The sequence below is a fragment of the Magnolia sinica genome, chromosome 7 (genome assembly GCF_029962835.1).
Source record: "Magnolia sinica isolate HGM2019 chromosome 7, MsV1, whole genome shotgun sequence".
Lineage (NCBI taxonomy): Eukaryota > Viridiplantae > Streptophyta > Magnoliopsida > Magnoliales > Magnoliaceae > Magnolia > Magnolia sinica.
This window is the reverse complement of record NC_080579.1, coordinates 4,319,692-4,334,283: the sequence shown is the minus strand read 5'-3', so window position 1 is coordinate 4,334,283 and position 14,592 is coordinate 4,319,692. Positions and strand designations below refer to the sequence as shown.

The following is a 14,592-nucleotide window of genomic DNA, read 5'->3' as shown; positions in this document are numbered from 1 at the left end:
TAAAAGGAAAAATTACATAAGTAGGAGGGGGGCAAAGAACCTAACCTCCAAAACAACAAACAACAAGACGTGAAATAAGTAGAAAGGCTGTCATATAGATTAATTGACATGTATTAAAAGTAAATTCATTAAAAAAAAGGAAAATGAAAATAAATAAATAAAAAGTACACAAATCATGAAAAGCTGTTGTTGATTTCCTCTCCTCGAATTGGAGTGGATCATTCAAATCCCATGTCGATATACTTGATGTGGGCAATCTTGTGATGATCTTCTCCTCCATCTTTGTAGCGCTCTTTTAAGACTGGACAATTCCGGATCAGAAGATTTTGGAGGGCTTTGAGTTGTCCCAATTCCTTGGGCAGATACTCCAACTGTGGACAATTATTGATCCACATATGTTTGAGGGCTTTGAGTTGTCCTAACTCCTCTGGTAGAGACTTCAACTGTGGACAATCATAGATATGCAGAATTTGGAGGGCTTTGAGTTGTCCCAACTCCTCTGGTAGAGACTCCAATTGTGGGAAATTCTTGATTTCCAGAGTTTGGAGGGCTTTGAGTTGTCCCAACTCCTCTGGTAGAGACTCCAACTGTGGGCAATTCTCGATTTCCAGTGTTTGGAGGGCTTTGAGTAGTCCTAACTCCTCTGGTATAGATCTCAACTGTGGGCAATTCTTGATTTGCAGAGTTTGGAGGGCTTTGAGTTGTCCTAACTCCTCTGGGATAGACTTCAACTGTGGACAATCATAGATCCGTAGATTTTGGAGGGCTTTGAGTTGTCCCAACTCCTCTGGTAGAGACTTCAACTGTGGACAATTGAATATCTCCAGATTTTGGAGGGCTTTGAGTTGTCCCAACTCCTTTGGTAGAGACTTCAACTGTGGACAATTGAATATCTCCAGATTTTGGAGGGCTTTGAGTTGTCCCAACTCCTCTGGTAGAGACTTCAACTGTGGACAACTGGAGATCTCCAGAGTATGGAGGGCTCTTAGTTGTCCCAACCAATCACCAAGTAGTGACGTCAGCTCATGAATCCCACTAATCCTCAAAAGGTTAAGGTTGGGGAGCACAGGTAAGTGCCCTCCTGATAACGTCCCATTGTTAATATGGGCTAAAATCAGGTTTCGGAGGAGAGGGAGAAGGTTGCAGTGCAAAGCCTTCAGCTTTGGGCAGTCTTCTATTTTTAATTCAAGGAGTGATGGCATAACCTCTCCATCTCCACCTCTCAATTCCCACTCCTCCCAATTTGGCATTTTATAGAAAAAGAGGGTCTCCAGCTTGGGGAATGAGACACCACCACCACCACTTCCATCATTTTGATCATCCCCACTAAATTCACCGCCCACTTTTTTCAACTCTACCATTCCCTGAATAAAAAGGAATTTAAGGGACGGTAGTTTCCCAAGACCCGGAAGTTGTTTACACTTGAGACATTTCCAGAGATTCACATTAATTAGATTGGAGAATATTGGATTCCCTATCCACTTGGGAAGCTTGGAACCTTTGTAATATTCTATGTTCAACCGTTTCAAGTTTGTGTGGGGCTGAAGGCTTTCGAGTACATCCTCCATCCTCTTCACCTCATCATCCAACGGTTCAGCATCTTCATCATCGTACTCCAAGGATAGAGCATGAAGGTGCTGCTTCTCATGCAGTTCTGCCTTGCTAGCTTCGTCCCTGCTCCTGACATTTTGCAAGCCGATAATTGGAAGACAACCTTGAAGATGATTGAGGTGTTTCAGTTCTCCACATTTACAACCTTGGTCGTCACCCCCCACAATGAACTCTGTTAGCGTCCGAAGCTCGGTTAGTCTCCCTATACCCTCTGGTAAGTACCTCAGATCATCTGAACCTTCAAATTCCAGATGTCTCAGGCTAATCATTTTCCTCAATCCTCTAGGCAGTTTTCTTAGCTTCCGACAGCAATTGAGTCTCAAGGTCTGTAAATTTCTGCAATTACTTAATTCCTCTGGCAACTCCTCTATGTATGTGCCAGATAAATCAAGATATCTTAAGTGTTTCAACTGTCCTACTGTCCTAGACAATTTCTTGATGTCAGTGCTACTGAAGTCCAATGCTCTTAGGCATCTCAAATGATGAAATAACTTGTCTGGCACCTTGGAGATTCTCGAGTATTGTAGTAGCAACGTCTGCAACTTGTGGGCCTTATGCAAGGTGGCCAAAATGGAAGCCAATTTATGATCTTCATCACCAGCTTCGTCATTGTCAACTATAAAAGAATGCCGGACATTATTTAGGTTTAACGAGGCTTCCTTGCTAATCTCCACCACTGAACAATCACTTCCTGCAACATATTGTGCTAGATCATGAACTAAATCATGCATCTTGCAAGAGACTATGCTGCCATCACTATTGATTTCTGCATCTTGGAGCAGTGAGCGCCTTAGAAAATCATCAAAATACAGTTCACCGATTTCCTCCATGTCACCACTCCCACTAATGGAGCAGATGAAACCTTGTGCCACCCATAACTTGACTATCATATCCTTCCCTATCACCCAATCTTTCGGAAAGACAGAGCAATATACAAAGCACTGCTTCAGAGCTGGAGGCAAATCATAGTAGCTTAATAACAAAGCTGGTAAAATGCCTTCAAAGACATTACCTGAGTTCCACATCTCGCTTCGCAAGACAAGCTCCCACTGGCCTCTAGTCCTTCTCGAGTGCATGACACTCCCTATTGTCTTTGCAGCGAGAGGCACCCCTCCACATTTCTTTACGATTTGCCTTCCAATCTCTTCCAGCTCAGAACACTCTTCTTCAATCCGATGATCCAGCGCTTTAATTCTGAACAGTGACCAGCAATCCTCATCGGATAATACCGCCAGTTTGTGCATGTGATCAGTGCTTCCCATGATACCTGCAACATCTTCAATACGAGTGGTTACAATGATTCGACTCCCGGGTGCACCAGCTTGGAAGGGAAGTCTCAGCTTCTCCCATTTCTCACTATCTTTGCTCCAAACGTCATCAAGCACCAGCAAGAATTTCTTTGCCTGCAACACACGACATAGGCGATCCTGCAACGGGTCCAAGTCTAATGACTCGCAACCAGTTCCAGTTGCAGATTCTATGATTGATTTCGTAATTCGTTTTACATCGTAATCTTCTGAAACACAGACCCACATTCGCATGTCAAAATGCCCCTTCACTTTCTCATCGTTGTAGATGAGCTGAGCAAGGGCGGTCTTGCCCAAACCCCCCATTCCAACGATAGAAATGACAAAGGGCACCTCAGTTACCTCCTGCAGCAGCAAGCCTATGACTTCATTTTTTTCACCTTCTCTGCCTATCACTGACGGTGGGTTGACCAAGGAGCTTGTCTCTCGCTCTCTGTTCTCACCCCGCCTGATCAATTCACTGATCACTCTCTCACCCTCCCCACTATCTGCTCTAAGACCCAATTGATTCTTCTCTTCAGCAATACCATGTAATCTACCCCTCACTTCCTTTATCCTACTCCCAATTTTGTGGCGTAACTTGAGGTGATTGAAGCTAGAAACAGAGGAGAGGAAGCTTCTTACCTTCTTCTTGCTGAAAGGGGACCCAATACCTTCATCGGGTGCTTGTGATTTGAGAGCTTCTATCATCCATTCATCTAGTATGTCATCTACATCATAGGCCACATCTTTGACATTCTGCAACCAGATCTTCACAGCCTCGTCCTTCGATCGCCGAGTTTCAGCATCTTTAAGCACAGCTTGGATTAAGGTGAACGTACAGGAAAGCTTTTTGATCTCGTCGGTGACACCCACCAACAAAGCTACCTCATCTTGGATGAGGTTATTCAACTTCTCTGCTACGATCGAGACCAGCGGATAAGCCATACTTTTTTTTTTTTTTCCTTTCGGTATGTATGGATGGTAAGAAGGGAGGAGTTTGATGTGTTAGAGAGCTCTGTAAGGCTTAGAAATTTGCAATGGTAAGTTCTTTCATGAATCGAGGAAGAGAGTGGATAGAGAAGAAAAAAAGCTGAGAGAGAGAGAGAGTGTGTAAAAGCAGTAAAAGCTGCAAATGTAGAGAATAATAGTAGAGGAGAAAGAAAGGTGAGGTGTCGATGTTTCCGATGATTAAGAAAAGTAGCATAGAAATGGTTAAAAGTGAGGTTGCATGTGAACAATATCAAAAGACCTAAAGGAAGCGGATTAGCTGTACCAACCATCAGAGGGAAACGGATTGGCTACTCCCCCTGCCACCGGCCCCCTGGCTGGTGTTCGGTGCTCTGTGGGCCCCACTATGATGTATGGGTTTCATCCATTCATTTCATCCATTTTAAAATATCATTTTAGGGCTTGATCCCAAAAATCAGAGGGATATAAATCTCAGGTGGACACACCATAGGAAAACAATAATGATTGGATATCCACCATTAAAATCCTCCTAAGGCCCACTGTACCGTTTTTTTGACATCCAATCTGTTGATTAGGTCATAAAGACCCAGATGAAGGGAAAAAACAAAGATCAGCTTGATCCAAAACTTTTATGGCACCCAAAAAGTTTTTAATGGTTAACGTTCATTCAACACTGCTTCCTATAATGTGGTTCACTTGAGATGGGGATATATCTCATTTTTGTTCTCATAATATAAAATGATCTAGAAAAATAGATGGACGGCATGGATGAAACGCATATATCATGATGGGGCCCACAGAGCACCGACCACCAACCATTGGCTGGTGGCAGGGGAGTAGCCAATCCGTTTCCCCATCGGAGTACCAAACCATGGGCCCCATTTTAAAACCAACGGTCGAGCCACTTGCATAATTCAATCCATCAGCCTAAGCTATTAGTTTTTAAAGGCATCCGTTGGGTTATCATGGCATCCAACTATTCCCTTAAAAAATGAGCGGTTGAGATTGTTTGTACAGAAATAAGTCCAATCAACATTCTGAGCCATCCTTTTGTCAGAGACTATCATGGATCACTTACTGTTTTAAAGAACTTCTTTTATTAGGCAATTCTACCCATTGCATCCGCCGCTTAAAAAACAAACATCTATGTAAGAGAAGGAAAACTTATGAAATGCTTAAATCATCCTCTCATTGTTAATTTTAACCGTAACCCTTAAAAATATGTTCCGGATGTAGTGATCGGTTCAGATTGAACGATTGGATTATCTAAATATCACAGCTCTGACTATCATGAACATGCGGCATTGAGACTGAGGGCGAAGTCAGGTCGGTACGCGAATTGCGTGAGAACCGAGTCCGACGGGACCACACAGCATTGAGACGGGGCGAATTGCAAGGTGGGTAGGTGGTCGGTCCTCTATGGGCCCCACCATGGTGTATGTGTTTTATCCGTACCGTCCATTCATTTTTTCAGATAATTTTAGTGCTTGATCGCAAAAACGAGGTATTATAAATCTCAGGTGGACCACACTACGGGAAAAGAGTAGTGATTGAATGTCCACCGTTGAAAACCTCCCATGGCCCACTGTAATGATTATTTTACATCCAAACTATTGATCAGGTCAGACACACAGACCTGGATGAAGGGAAAAAACAAATATCAGCTTGATCTAACTTTTGTGTCCTCTAAAAGGTTTTTAACGGTGGTTGTTCAATCAACACCGTTTTGGTAACGTGGTCCACTTGAGATTTGGATCTACCTAATTTTTGGACTTATACCATAAAATGACTTGAAAACAATAATAGTTAGCATGGATGAAACAAATACATCACGGTGGGGCTCATAGACCACTGACTACTGGCCATTGGCTAGTGGCAGGATCACCGGCTAATCCGCGTCGGTTGAAAATGAAATGCATCCAACGGTCCTATTTCCACTGACAAGTTTCTCCGAATCAAAGGTTAGGATTGTTCAACTAATCTGATCTTGGGATTATGAATTGAAGACGGTCGTTGATTTTGAGTCAGGGCCCATCTACACTGGAGCTCACAATATAGTAGGTTTTATTTCAGTCAATATATGCCACGTGTACAAGTTCTAACTGCCTGCGTATCAAGTGTTGTACGCAGCCTGAGTATTATATAACTCTTATTTTTCATTGTAGATTTGTATAATAGTTTACCACCATTTTGAAAAGTGGTTGTGGGTTGTGGCCGCTCTATCTAACACATGTAACGGTTGAAAGGAAATCCAGACCGTCCAAATTGTTGAAACAATTGTCCGATAGAGAATTTCATTAAAATTTTCATGGGCCCATAAGACTGACCATCTTACCCTTTTCATCAGAATTTAGACCGCTCACTATCGTAAGTTTAACTATCCATTTAATGGCCATTAATTGGATGGTTGTGATTGCATGATTACCAAGATTTTAAATACATGCTTCACAGACTATGGTATCCACAGTTTGGTTGGTATGGATAGTGATAAATTAGTGCCACGTGTCACGAGGATGAATCACCACCATTTTCAAAATGGTTCTGAGACACCACCTTCTAATGTGCACCGGTTTAGATATTGTGGTGACTGCTCAATCTCACACAGGGGAGTGGTTTTGAAGCAATCTAGACCGTCGAAATCCCTGAAACAATTTTGGAGATCATAACCGAAACTTAAACTAAGAAAATGATATTAACCATCTCATTTTGCAGTTAGAATTTGGACCACTGACTGTTTTACTCATAACCATCCATTTGGTTGCCATCATTTGTATGGTTAAGATTATTTAGTCAGTGTGGTATTAGATATATGATCCATCCACATTTTGTATGGTCTAGATAAGTGCACTCACGTGTGAGGATGAAGATGATGAGGCGATACCATTTTACAAGCGGTTGTGAACTATCATAGTAGTCCTTAATCTCTCTTTTAAATTAATTTGGAGAAAGAAAAAAAATCTGATGGAGAGTATGATAGTTCACACACATGCATGTGAAGTTGGCATTTTTAGCACGTATGGTCTGCGAGCTACCAAACTTTTTTTTTTTTTCCGTTTCTTTGACAGAACGTCAAGACCTAATGACGAGCAGCATTGGAAACAAGTGGGCCCATGATTCGGTAATCCAGACCATTGATACGTTGACTCCAACTAAAGTGAGATCATGCTTTTAAACTCTCCCAGTTTGGACTATTCTAGTAGCAAATATAAGGATTTTTTTTCCGGTTGAACATGGACCGTGGTCGTGTTTTTCATTCCAACCGTTTATCTCTAGGCCTAAAAATGAAAAATTGTAATCGTACCAACATGGATGATTTTCATATCTTGTCCATCCACGGTGGGAAAAAATTGATCAATTGTCTAGATTACCGAAATATATGTCCCACTTGTCAGAATTGAAACCCATGTGTACTGTAGAGAGATCCCGGCCACATATCATACGATTCCAATTCGAGGCGTGTAGCCGTTTGGAGTGCTAAGTTCATTCGAGCGCGTGTGCTTTTTTAACATTAATCTCTCAAGCGTGTAAACATGTCATGATTTTGCAAGATCCAATCCATTCATCAAGTGTATCTAACGTTTATTTTCTATTTATTATATAAAAATTTCAACACGACTATTTTATGGACCAAATATCAAGATAAATTAAACAGTGGTCCAAGTTACAAGTATATGTTCCGACTGATAAAAGATCAGATCTATCTGATTTTGGACACAAGCATACATATGCCGATATCCAACTGATGGGAGGATTGAATATCGAACACGTGAGCAAACTTGAAGCGTGTGCGAGGCAAGCACTGAAGAAGTGAACTACCTTTCTTACGCGCGCATTGCTTAGAGCGTTGGCGCTGCCGATGATTCCGAAGGCATTTCATCGATGCGGCCACACGTCTTAGTTGAATGGTCGTTTTCCAGAGCTTAGGAAACGACGGATTATAAATTACTCGGCCCGAGATTTTATATATCGCTTGCTCGGGTTTTTCATTCTGTATTGGTGGGGCCCATCGTTCAATGATCCAAACCTTTGATATGGTGGGCCCCATAGTCTATACACCATAAACCAAGAATCTCCGAGATTGATAGATCCTGGACGTTAATTTTTTGAGTTTTGATGATTGAGCATGGACAACTGTATATTTCCTCAGGTTAATTGCACCCACCTCACCTCCGTTACATTACGATAATCAGATACAGAGATACTTCCCTTCTATTGCAAGATTTATTATTTTAGCAACTGACCATTTTACCCCTATCCTATAAGTAACTAAATGTAGGCGTGTGGCCCACCATTGTGCATGCATATCATCCAGTCCATTTGATGTGATGTTTCCACCGTGAAAATGGGACATGCCAAAAATCAAGTTGATCCAACCATCAGATAAGCCACCATGTGAATTAGAAGGTTTGTCATGTAAAATTTGGAGGGTTTTTGGTAGTTTTTTATTTTTTATATGGTGTGGCCCACCTGGTAATTAAACTAGCCTCATTTTAAGGCATCCAACTTCTATGGTAGCAACGACTTTTCTAACTGGTTAGATGACATTTATACATAACGGTGGGCCCACAAGTGGAAAAATGAAATTTTAGAAGAGGGTATTTTTGTCATTTAGTATAAATTCCACCGACATCTCAAAAGAGCTCATGCAATAATCCAAACAAAGGGATGTAAGTATAATAGTTAGGTAATTGAAGGAAGATTCAACGTACGTACATTATTTAGATGAGCTTAGTGGGTGTTACCCTAACCGTGTGGGGCCTACCTTGATGCATTTGTGGTATATCCACTCCGTCCATCTGTTTTTCCATCTTATTTTAGCACTCGATCCCAAAACTTATGAAGATCTAAATCTTAGGTGGACCATACCACTAAAAACAGTGATGAATGACCATTAAAAACATTTTGGGGGCCATGAAAGTTTTAAAACAATATGATCTTTGTATTTTTCCTTCATCCATATCTTCTTGACACTATCAACGGTTTGGATGGCAAATAAACATTATGAAAACCTTATGATAGGCCCTTTGGAATTTTTAACGGTGAAGCACTTGATCACCACTGATTCCTGTGATGTGGTCCACCTGAGATTTGGATCTAATTACTTATTAAGACCACGTCCTAAAATAGGCTGGAGAAATGGATGTACAGCACGGATATAAAACATCATCAAGGTGGGCCCCACCGTAAGGTGGGTGTTTCCCGGGTACACGTAATCCGCTCCTTATTCAGACAGCCGTACATGAGTGCCACGTGTAGAGAAACCAGTGGCTACCATGTTTTTATAACGGTCATATCTTATATTTGAAATTGTCATGTCAGCCAACGATACCAAAGTCCATGAAATTGCGTAGACTTGAAGATTCCAGGAAGCGGAAAGATGGAGTTGAAAAATAGAAACTTTGGTAATAAATAACTGAGGCTGGATTCTATACGACCTGATTTTCAAATAGTGGCCCACCTATTTTTTGTACAAACTTGATTTTTAAATTAGAATCATCTACAACACTTATTTTTCCACCTACTACCTTAAATCCATTCCATCCATCAGGTGACCGTTACTTTAATCGAGGATATAAAATATTAGCCAGAGACCTTGATGATGATAGGATGACTAAAAAACGACTGAACAATCATCAGGTGGACCACACCATGAAAGATGATACCCCACCCAAAATGTCCAAATTCATGTGTGATCCGTCTAACGATTGGAAAGAATTTCACCTTAGGAAATTGCATTTATCAATCCAACAGAATTGTTTTTTAATTTTAGTTTAGTTTCCATTAAAAGTATTTACATAACTTAATACTCATTGTATGATTGCACAAGTTAGATAGGGTACAGTTCGAACAAGTTCCAGAAGCAATTAACAGGTCAGATTTACATATTGAATAGTCTGCCCACTCATTTTCATCCAAAATTAATAGGTAACACTCAAACATACTTTATTTAGATAAAGTTGTTCAGACTATTTCAAAGGCTTTAAAAAGTCCAAAGGAACACCTCAGAAGAGCCTTCAATGAGATTTGAAAAATATCAAAGAAGCAGATTGACGAACCCACATTCCGTTTGGCTTGATATTGGCCTAGCCTAAAGATATTTGAAAGTTTCAAGTCAATTAAGATACATTTCTTCAACTCCAATGATACCAAAAGCTCATGAAAATCCAACTGAAAAGATCTCTGACACCTCCCCAAGATAAGCAACATATTTAATCATCCAGTACCGAAAAATAAGTAGGCAATAGGATCAAAATGAGCACCAAACACTTTAAGCGTTGAGCTGGAAAAGAGCACTCCAAAATAAAGCCCTTGAAGGCCAATGGCAAGAAAGGTCCATTAAAGGTAGCCTAGATACCCCTTATCAGGCTAATATGCTATACCCATAAAGAAAACCTATGGGTCATTATTTGGCTTATTTAAGGACTGTGGCTTTGAGCCATTCCAAAAAGGATGGACGGTCGAGATTTGAGAGGGGTTGAAGCTGTTGAGGTGATGAGGATGATTGAAACTCTTGATGAGCTACACTGAAGTCATTTCGCCCTTGCAATCCAAGGATACATATTTACAAGTTCATTCTAATTCATTGTCAACTTCAAAAAGATATGTGCATCGTTTCTTCTGTCTAACCAAAGGCTTAAACAAGCTATTCAGTATGAGCTTTAAAAGCCAAGAGAATGATTGGAATATATATATGTTTGATTTCTCATTTTTCTTCTCACATTTTAAATGAACTTGCTACACTCCCACATTACGCATATATGCACATTTTTATTTTTCTTTTTTATCATTCCTTTTTTATTTTTTAAATATTTTTATTATTTGAGGCCTTGTTATCCTGCCCAATATGAATTCATATGGTAATTATGAGGTTCATTTGAATCCTTCCAAATAAATATAAAATTTCATAAAGTAAAGATTGTGTTCTATGTCGGTGAAAAAGGATACCTAATTCCCTTTTTTTTTTTTTGTTTTTAATAATTGAGGCTTTTATCTAAAATTTATGGTGCAAATCAACCAATAGAAATTACATGGGTTAAAATTTTTAGTAATTTCCTAATTCATGAACGATTCTACAGATTTTAAGCAATCATAAATTTTAAAATATATTTAAATGGGTGACTCCTGGCAAATTATCTAAATCCAAGATATATCCCAGAACATTGCACAACAAAAGCCATAAAAGTGATTCAAGCTCATAAATTATTGTAAAATAAACTGGATTAGAAGGTACATAAGGCAGGAAATCATAGCTTGCTGAGTGCGTTTGAGTTTGCTCACATAATGGCGTTCATAATACTATGGCTAGGTATGATAAACAGTATGCAAGTAGTTAGAGGTTACAGGAAAATTAATTGTGCACATAGCATAAAAATAATTCAAACTAAACCTTTTAAATTATCGTCATCATTTTAAATAATGAGTCTCACACACACACATATATACGGGAAATGTTATTATGAGGTCGACCTCATGGGAAGGTTGAGCTATGTGGCCCTTACCATGATGTGTATTAAGCATCAACATCGTGCATTTGATGGTTCCCCTTTAGGTTATGGGATATCGAAAAAATCAGTCGTATAAGGAATTTAGGTGGGCCATACCATCTAAAACCATGTGAAGACATTCCTAGAACATATAAAAGCACTTGGTGGAGCCCATCTGAGTTTTGGATGCTACTGAAACTTGGCTTGACTACTCATCGAAGCAAGACACGCATAATGGATGGGCTGGATTTGTGAACCACATCTCAGTGGCCCAATAAATGATTATAAATGTTTTAATAGGAGGATAATCCCTCTCAACTTTTGTATGTGGTGTGGCCCACCCAAGTTATGGATTAACTAGATTTTTAAGCATGTGGCCCACCATGAAATGGTGCATCTGGTTGATAGGGTAGATGTTCAACACACATTATGGTGGGACCCCACACAGCTCATCCTCATGGAAAGTTCTCATAAGATCGACCTCGTGGTACCATTTTCATTATATATATATATATATATATATATATATATATATATATATATATGTGTGTGTGTGTGTGTGTGTGTGTGTGTGTGTGTGTGTCCCCACACACTCATGCTAAAGGGGGATTTCACCGCCTATGGATACTCGAGCCCTTGACCAGGTATTAAAACTCCGGGAGTCTACAGCCAGAGCAAGAGTAAGGATCCCTCTTTTGTAATTTGGTCAGCCTAATTTAAGTAAACATAAGCTAGGAGTCATTTCGAGAATGCTTGCGTATGAAGCATCTCATGCAGACATAGTATCAACTAACTCCCTAAATCATTCGACAAGATTGCCCTGCTAAGAAAAATTAAATATTTTACCATTTTTCTACTGTACTATATCTTAAATACATGCGTACAACTTCATGCAACACTGTGAATCCTTGCGTATGGGGGAGTTATTTGCTACTCCGGCTGGGAATAATGCTTGATATGCAGGCACTTAAAGATGATACACGTGTCATATCCTGGTAGTTTACACTCTAAAATCAAGATGGTTTGAACAATCTTGGCCTCGGAGTAGTGTATGCTTGTTTTATTTTTATTTTTTATAATCAGAACATAGGTTTTTTGTTTTCATGTTTAACTGTACAATAAATAAATGCCCAGAAATTTAATGAAGTCATATGAACATAAAATTTAAATATTAATTCATAATACATCTAAAACGGTACTGATATTGTGACGGTTTTGTTTTAATTAATTACATAATTTCTCAGTAATTTCTAACTGCCTGCGTATCATCCTTCACAGTCTGCCAGAGTATCAAATCATTTCTCTTGCGTGTGATCCATGATATTGACCCAAAAGTAAATGATGAAAAAGTAATGGCCCAAAATGGGTACATTGCTTCAGTTGGTCCACACATGCGATTTATCAATCCTCGGGTCAAAACCATATCTTACAGTAGAGGACGTATAAATGAACTTACCCAGTGTACTTTGTAGGTGTAATCGGCTTACACGTGTAAACAACATGAGTGGCCAAGATCGGAGCTGTGCGTTACACGATGTCCGGTATTTAGATACCATATCTCTAAACTCAGAACAATCTGATCATCAAAGGAACCACACGTGTGTACATGTAATTTAGACCGCTGATCAAAATAGATTGACCATTCGTTTGTTCTGTATATGCATGGCATATGTGATGATCATAAAGAGATGAGATTTGAGGAATTTGGACATTGGGAACCGTCTAATGAGCGGATCTCATCTTGCAGAAGTACGCCTCAGTCGCACGTGAGGGGATTACGGAATTACAAAGCGTACTCGCGCGAGTGCACTCAGCATTTCTAATTCTGGTGCTTTCCCGAGGAGGAAATGGCGCGGAAACGGATTGGCTACTCCCCGTGCCACCAGCCAATGGCTGGTGGTCGGTAATCTGTGGGCCCCAAATGATGTATATGTTTCATCCATGCCGTCCATCTATTTTTCCGGATCATTTTATTGTACGAGACCAAAAATGAGGTATATCCAAATCTCAAGTGGACCACATTGCAGGAAACAGTATTGAATGAGCATCGACCATTAAAAATATTTTGGGGGTCATAAAATTTTTGGATCAAGCTGATTTTTTGTTTTTTCCCTTCATCTGGGCGTTTATGACCTAATCAACAGATTGGATGTCAAACAAACACTATAGTGGGCCTTAATAGGGTTTTAATGGTGGATATCCAATCACTATTCTTTTTTTTTTTTTTGGTGTGGTACACCTGAGATTTATTTACCTCTCAGTTTTTGGATCAAGCCTTAAAATGAATGATAAAAATGAATGAACGGACTGGATGAAACACATACATCATGGTGGGGCCCACGGAGCACCGACCACCAGGCTGGTGGTAGGGGGACTAGGCAATCAAAGTGACAAGATTAGATAAAGTGATTGGCTTACCAGATAAAGTGACAAGATTCCACTAAACAAAGTGACAGGATTTTGCAAAACAAACTGACGGAGTTTTTGGACAAAGTAACAAGGTTTCACTAGACGAAGTGACAAATTTCCACTAAACGAAGTGACAGGATTATGGGTCAAAGTGATGGAGTTCTATTAGACAAAGAGACGGGGTTTCCAGACAAAATATCATGGTTCCACTAAACAAAGTAATGGGGTCTTATTTGACAAAGTGATGAGATTAGCAGGCAAAGTGACATGATTCACTAGACAAAGTGATGGAGTTGTTAAACAAATAAACAAAATTCTACTAGACAAAGTGATGAGACTATGAGATAAAGTGTTATGGTTATAATAGACAAAGTGATGGGTTTTATTAGAGAAAGTGACTGAGTTGCTCGACAAAGTGGTGAGGTTCTACTAAATAAAGTGACTGGGTTGCTAGAAAAAGTGTAGTGGTTTTATAAGATAAAGTGATGGGGTTGTTGGACAAAGTGACGGGATTCAACTAGACAAAGTGACAGAATTACTAGACATAGTGACGGGTTCCACTAGAAAAGGTGATGGAATTGTAGACAAAGTGGTGTGGTTATACTAACCAAAGTGATGGAGTTTTATTAGATAAAATGATGAGGTTTTACCAAACAATTTAATGGGGTTCGATTGAGTAAAGTTATGGGGTTACTGAACAAACTGACACAGTTCCACAAGATAAAGTGGCGGAGTTGAATGACAAAATAACAGGGTTATCAGACAAAGTGATGAGATTCCTCTACATAAAGTATGAGATTATTGAAAAAAGTGATATGGTTTCACTAAAC

General features: G+C 39.7%; 1 protein-coding gene across 1 annotated transcript; it reads right to left on the bottom strand.

Annotated features, from left to right (window-relative positions):
- Nucleotides 1–201: 201 nt before the first annotated feature.
- On the bottom strand, nucleotides 202–4,016 carry LOC131250893 (putative disease resistance protein RGA3). The gene has a single exon (XM_058251286.1). The coding sequence runs from the start codon at nucleotides 3,843–3,845 to the stop codon at nucleotides 219–221; it is 3,627 nt and encodes a 1,208-aa protein (XP_058107269.1). The 5' UTR covers nucleotides 3,846–4,016; the 3' UTR covers nucleotides 202–218.
- Nucleotides 4,017–14,592: the final 10,576 nt, after the last annotated feature.

Bases quoted from the DNA above. Each gene is read 5' to 3' on its own strand.
- LOC131250893 (XM_058251286.1), bottom strand. From the start codon at position 3,845: ATGGCTTATCCGCTGGTCTCGATCGTAGCAGAGAAGTTGAATAACCTC.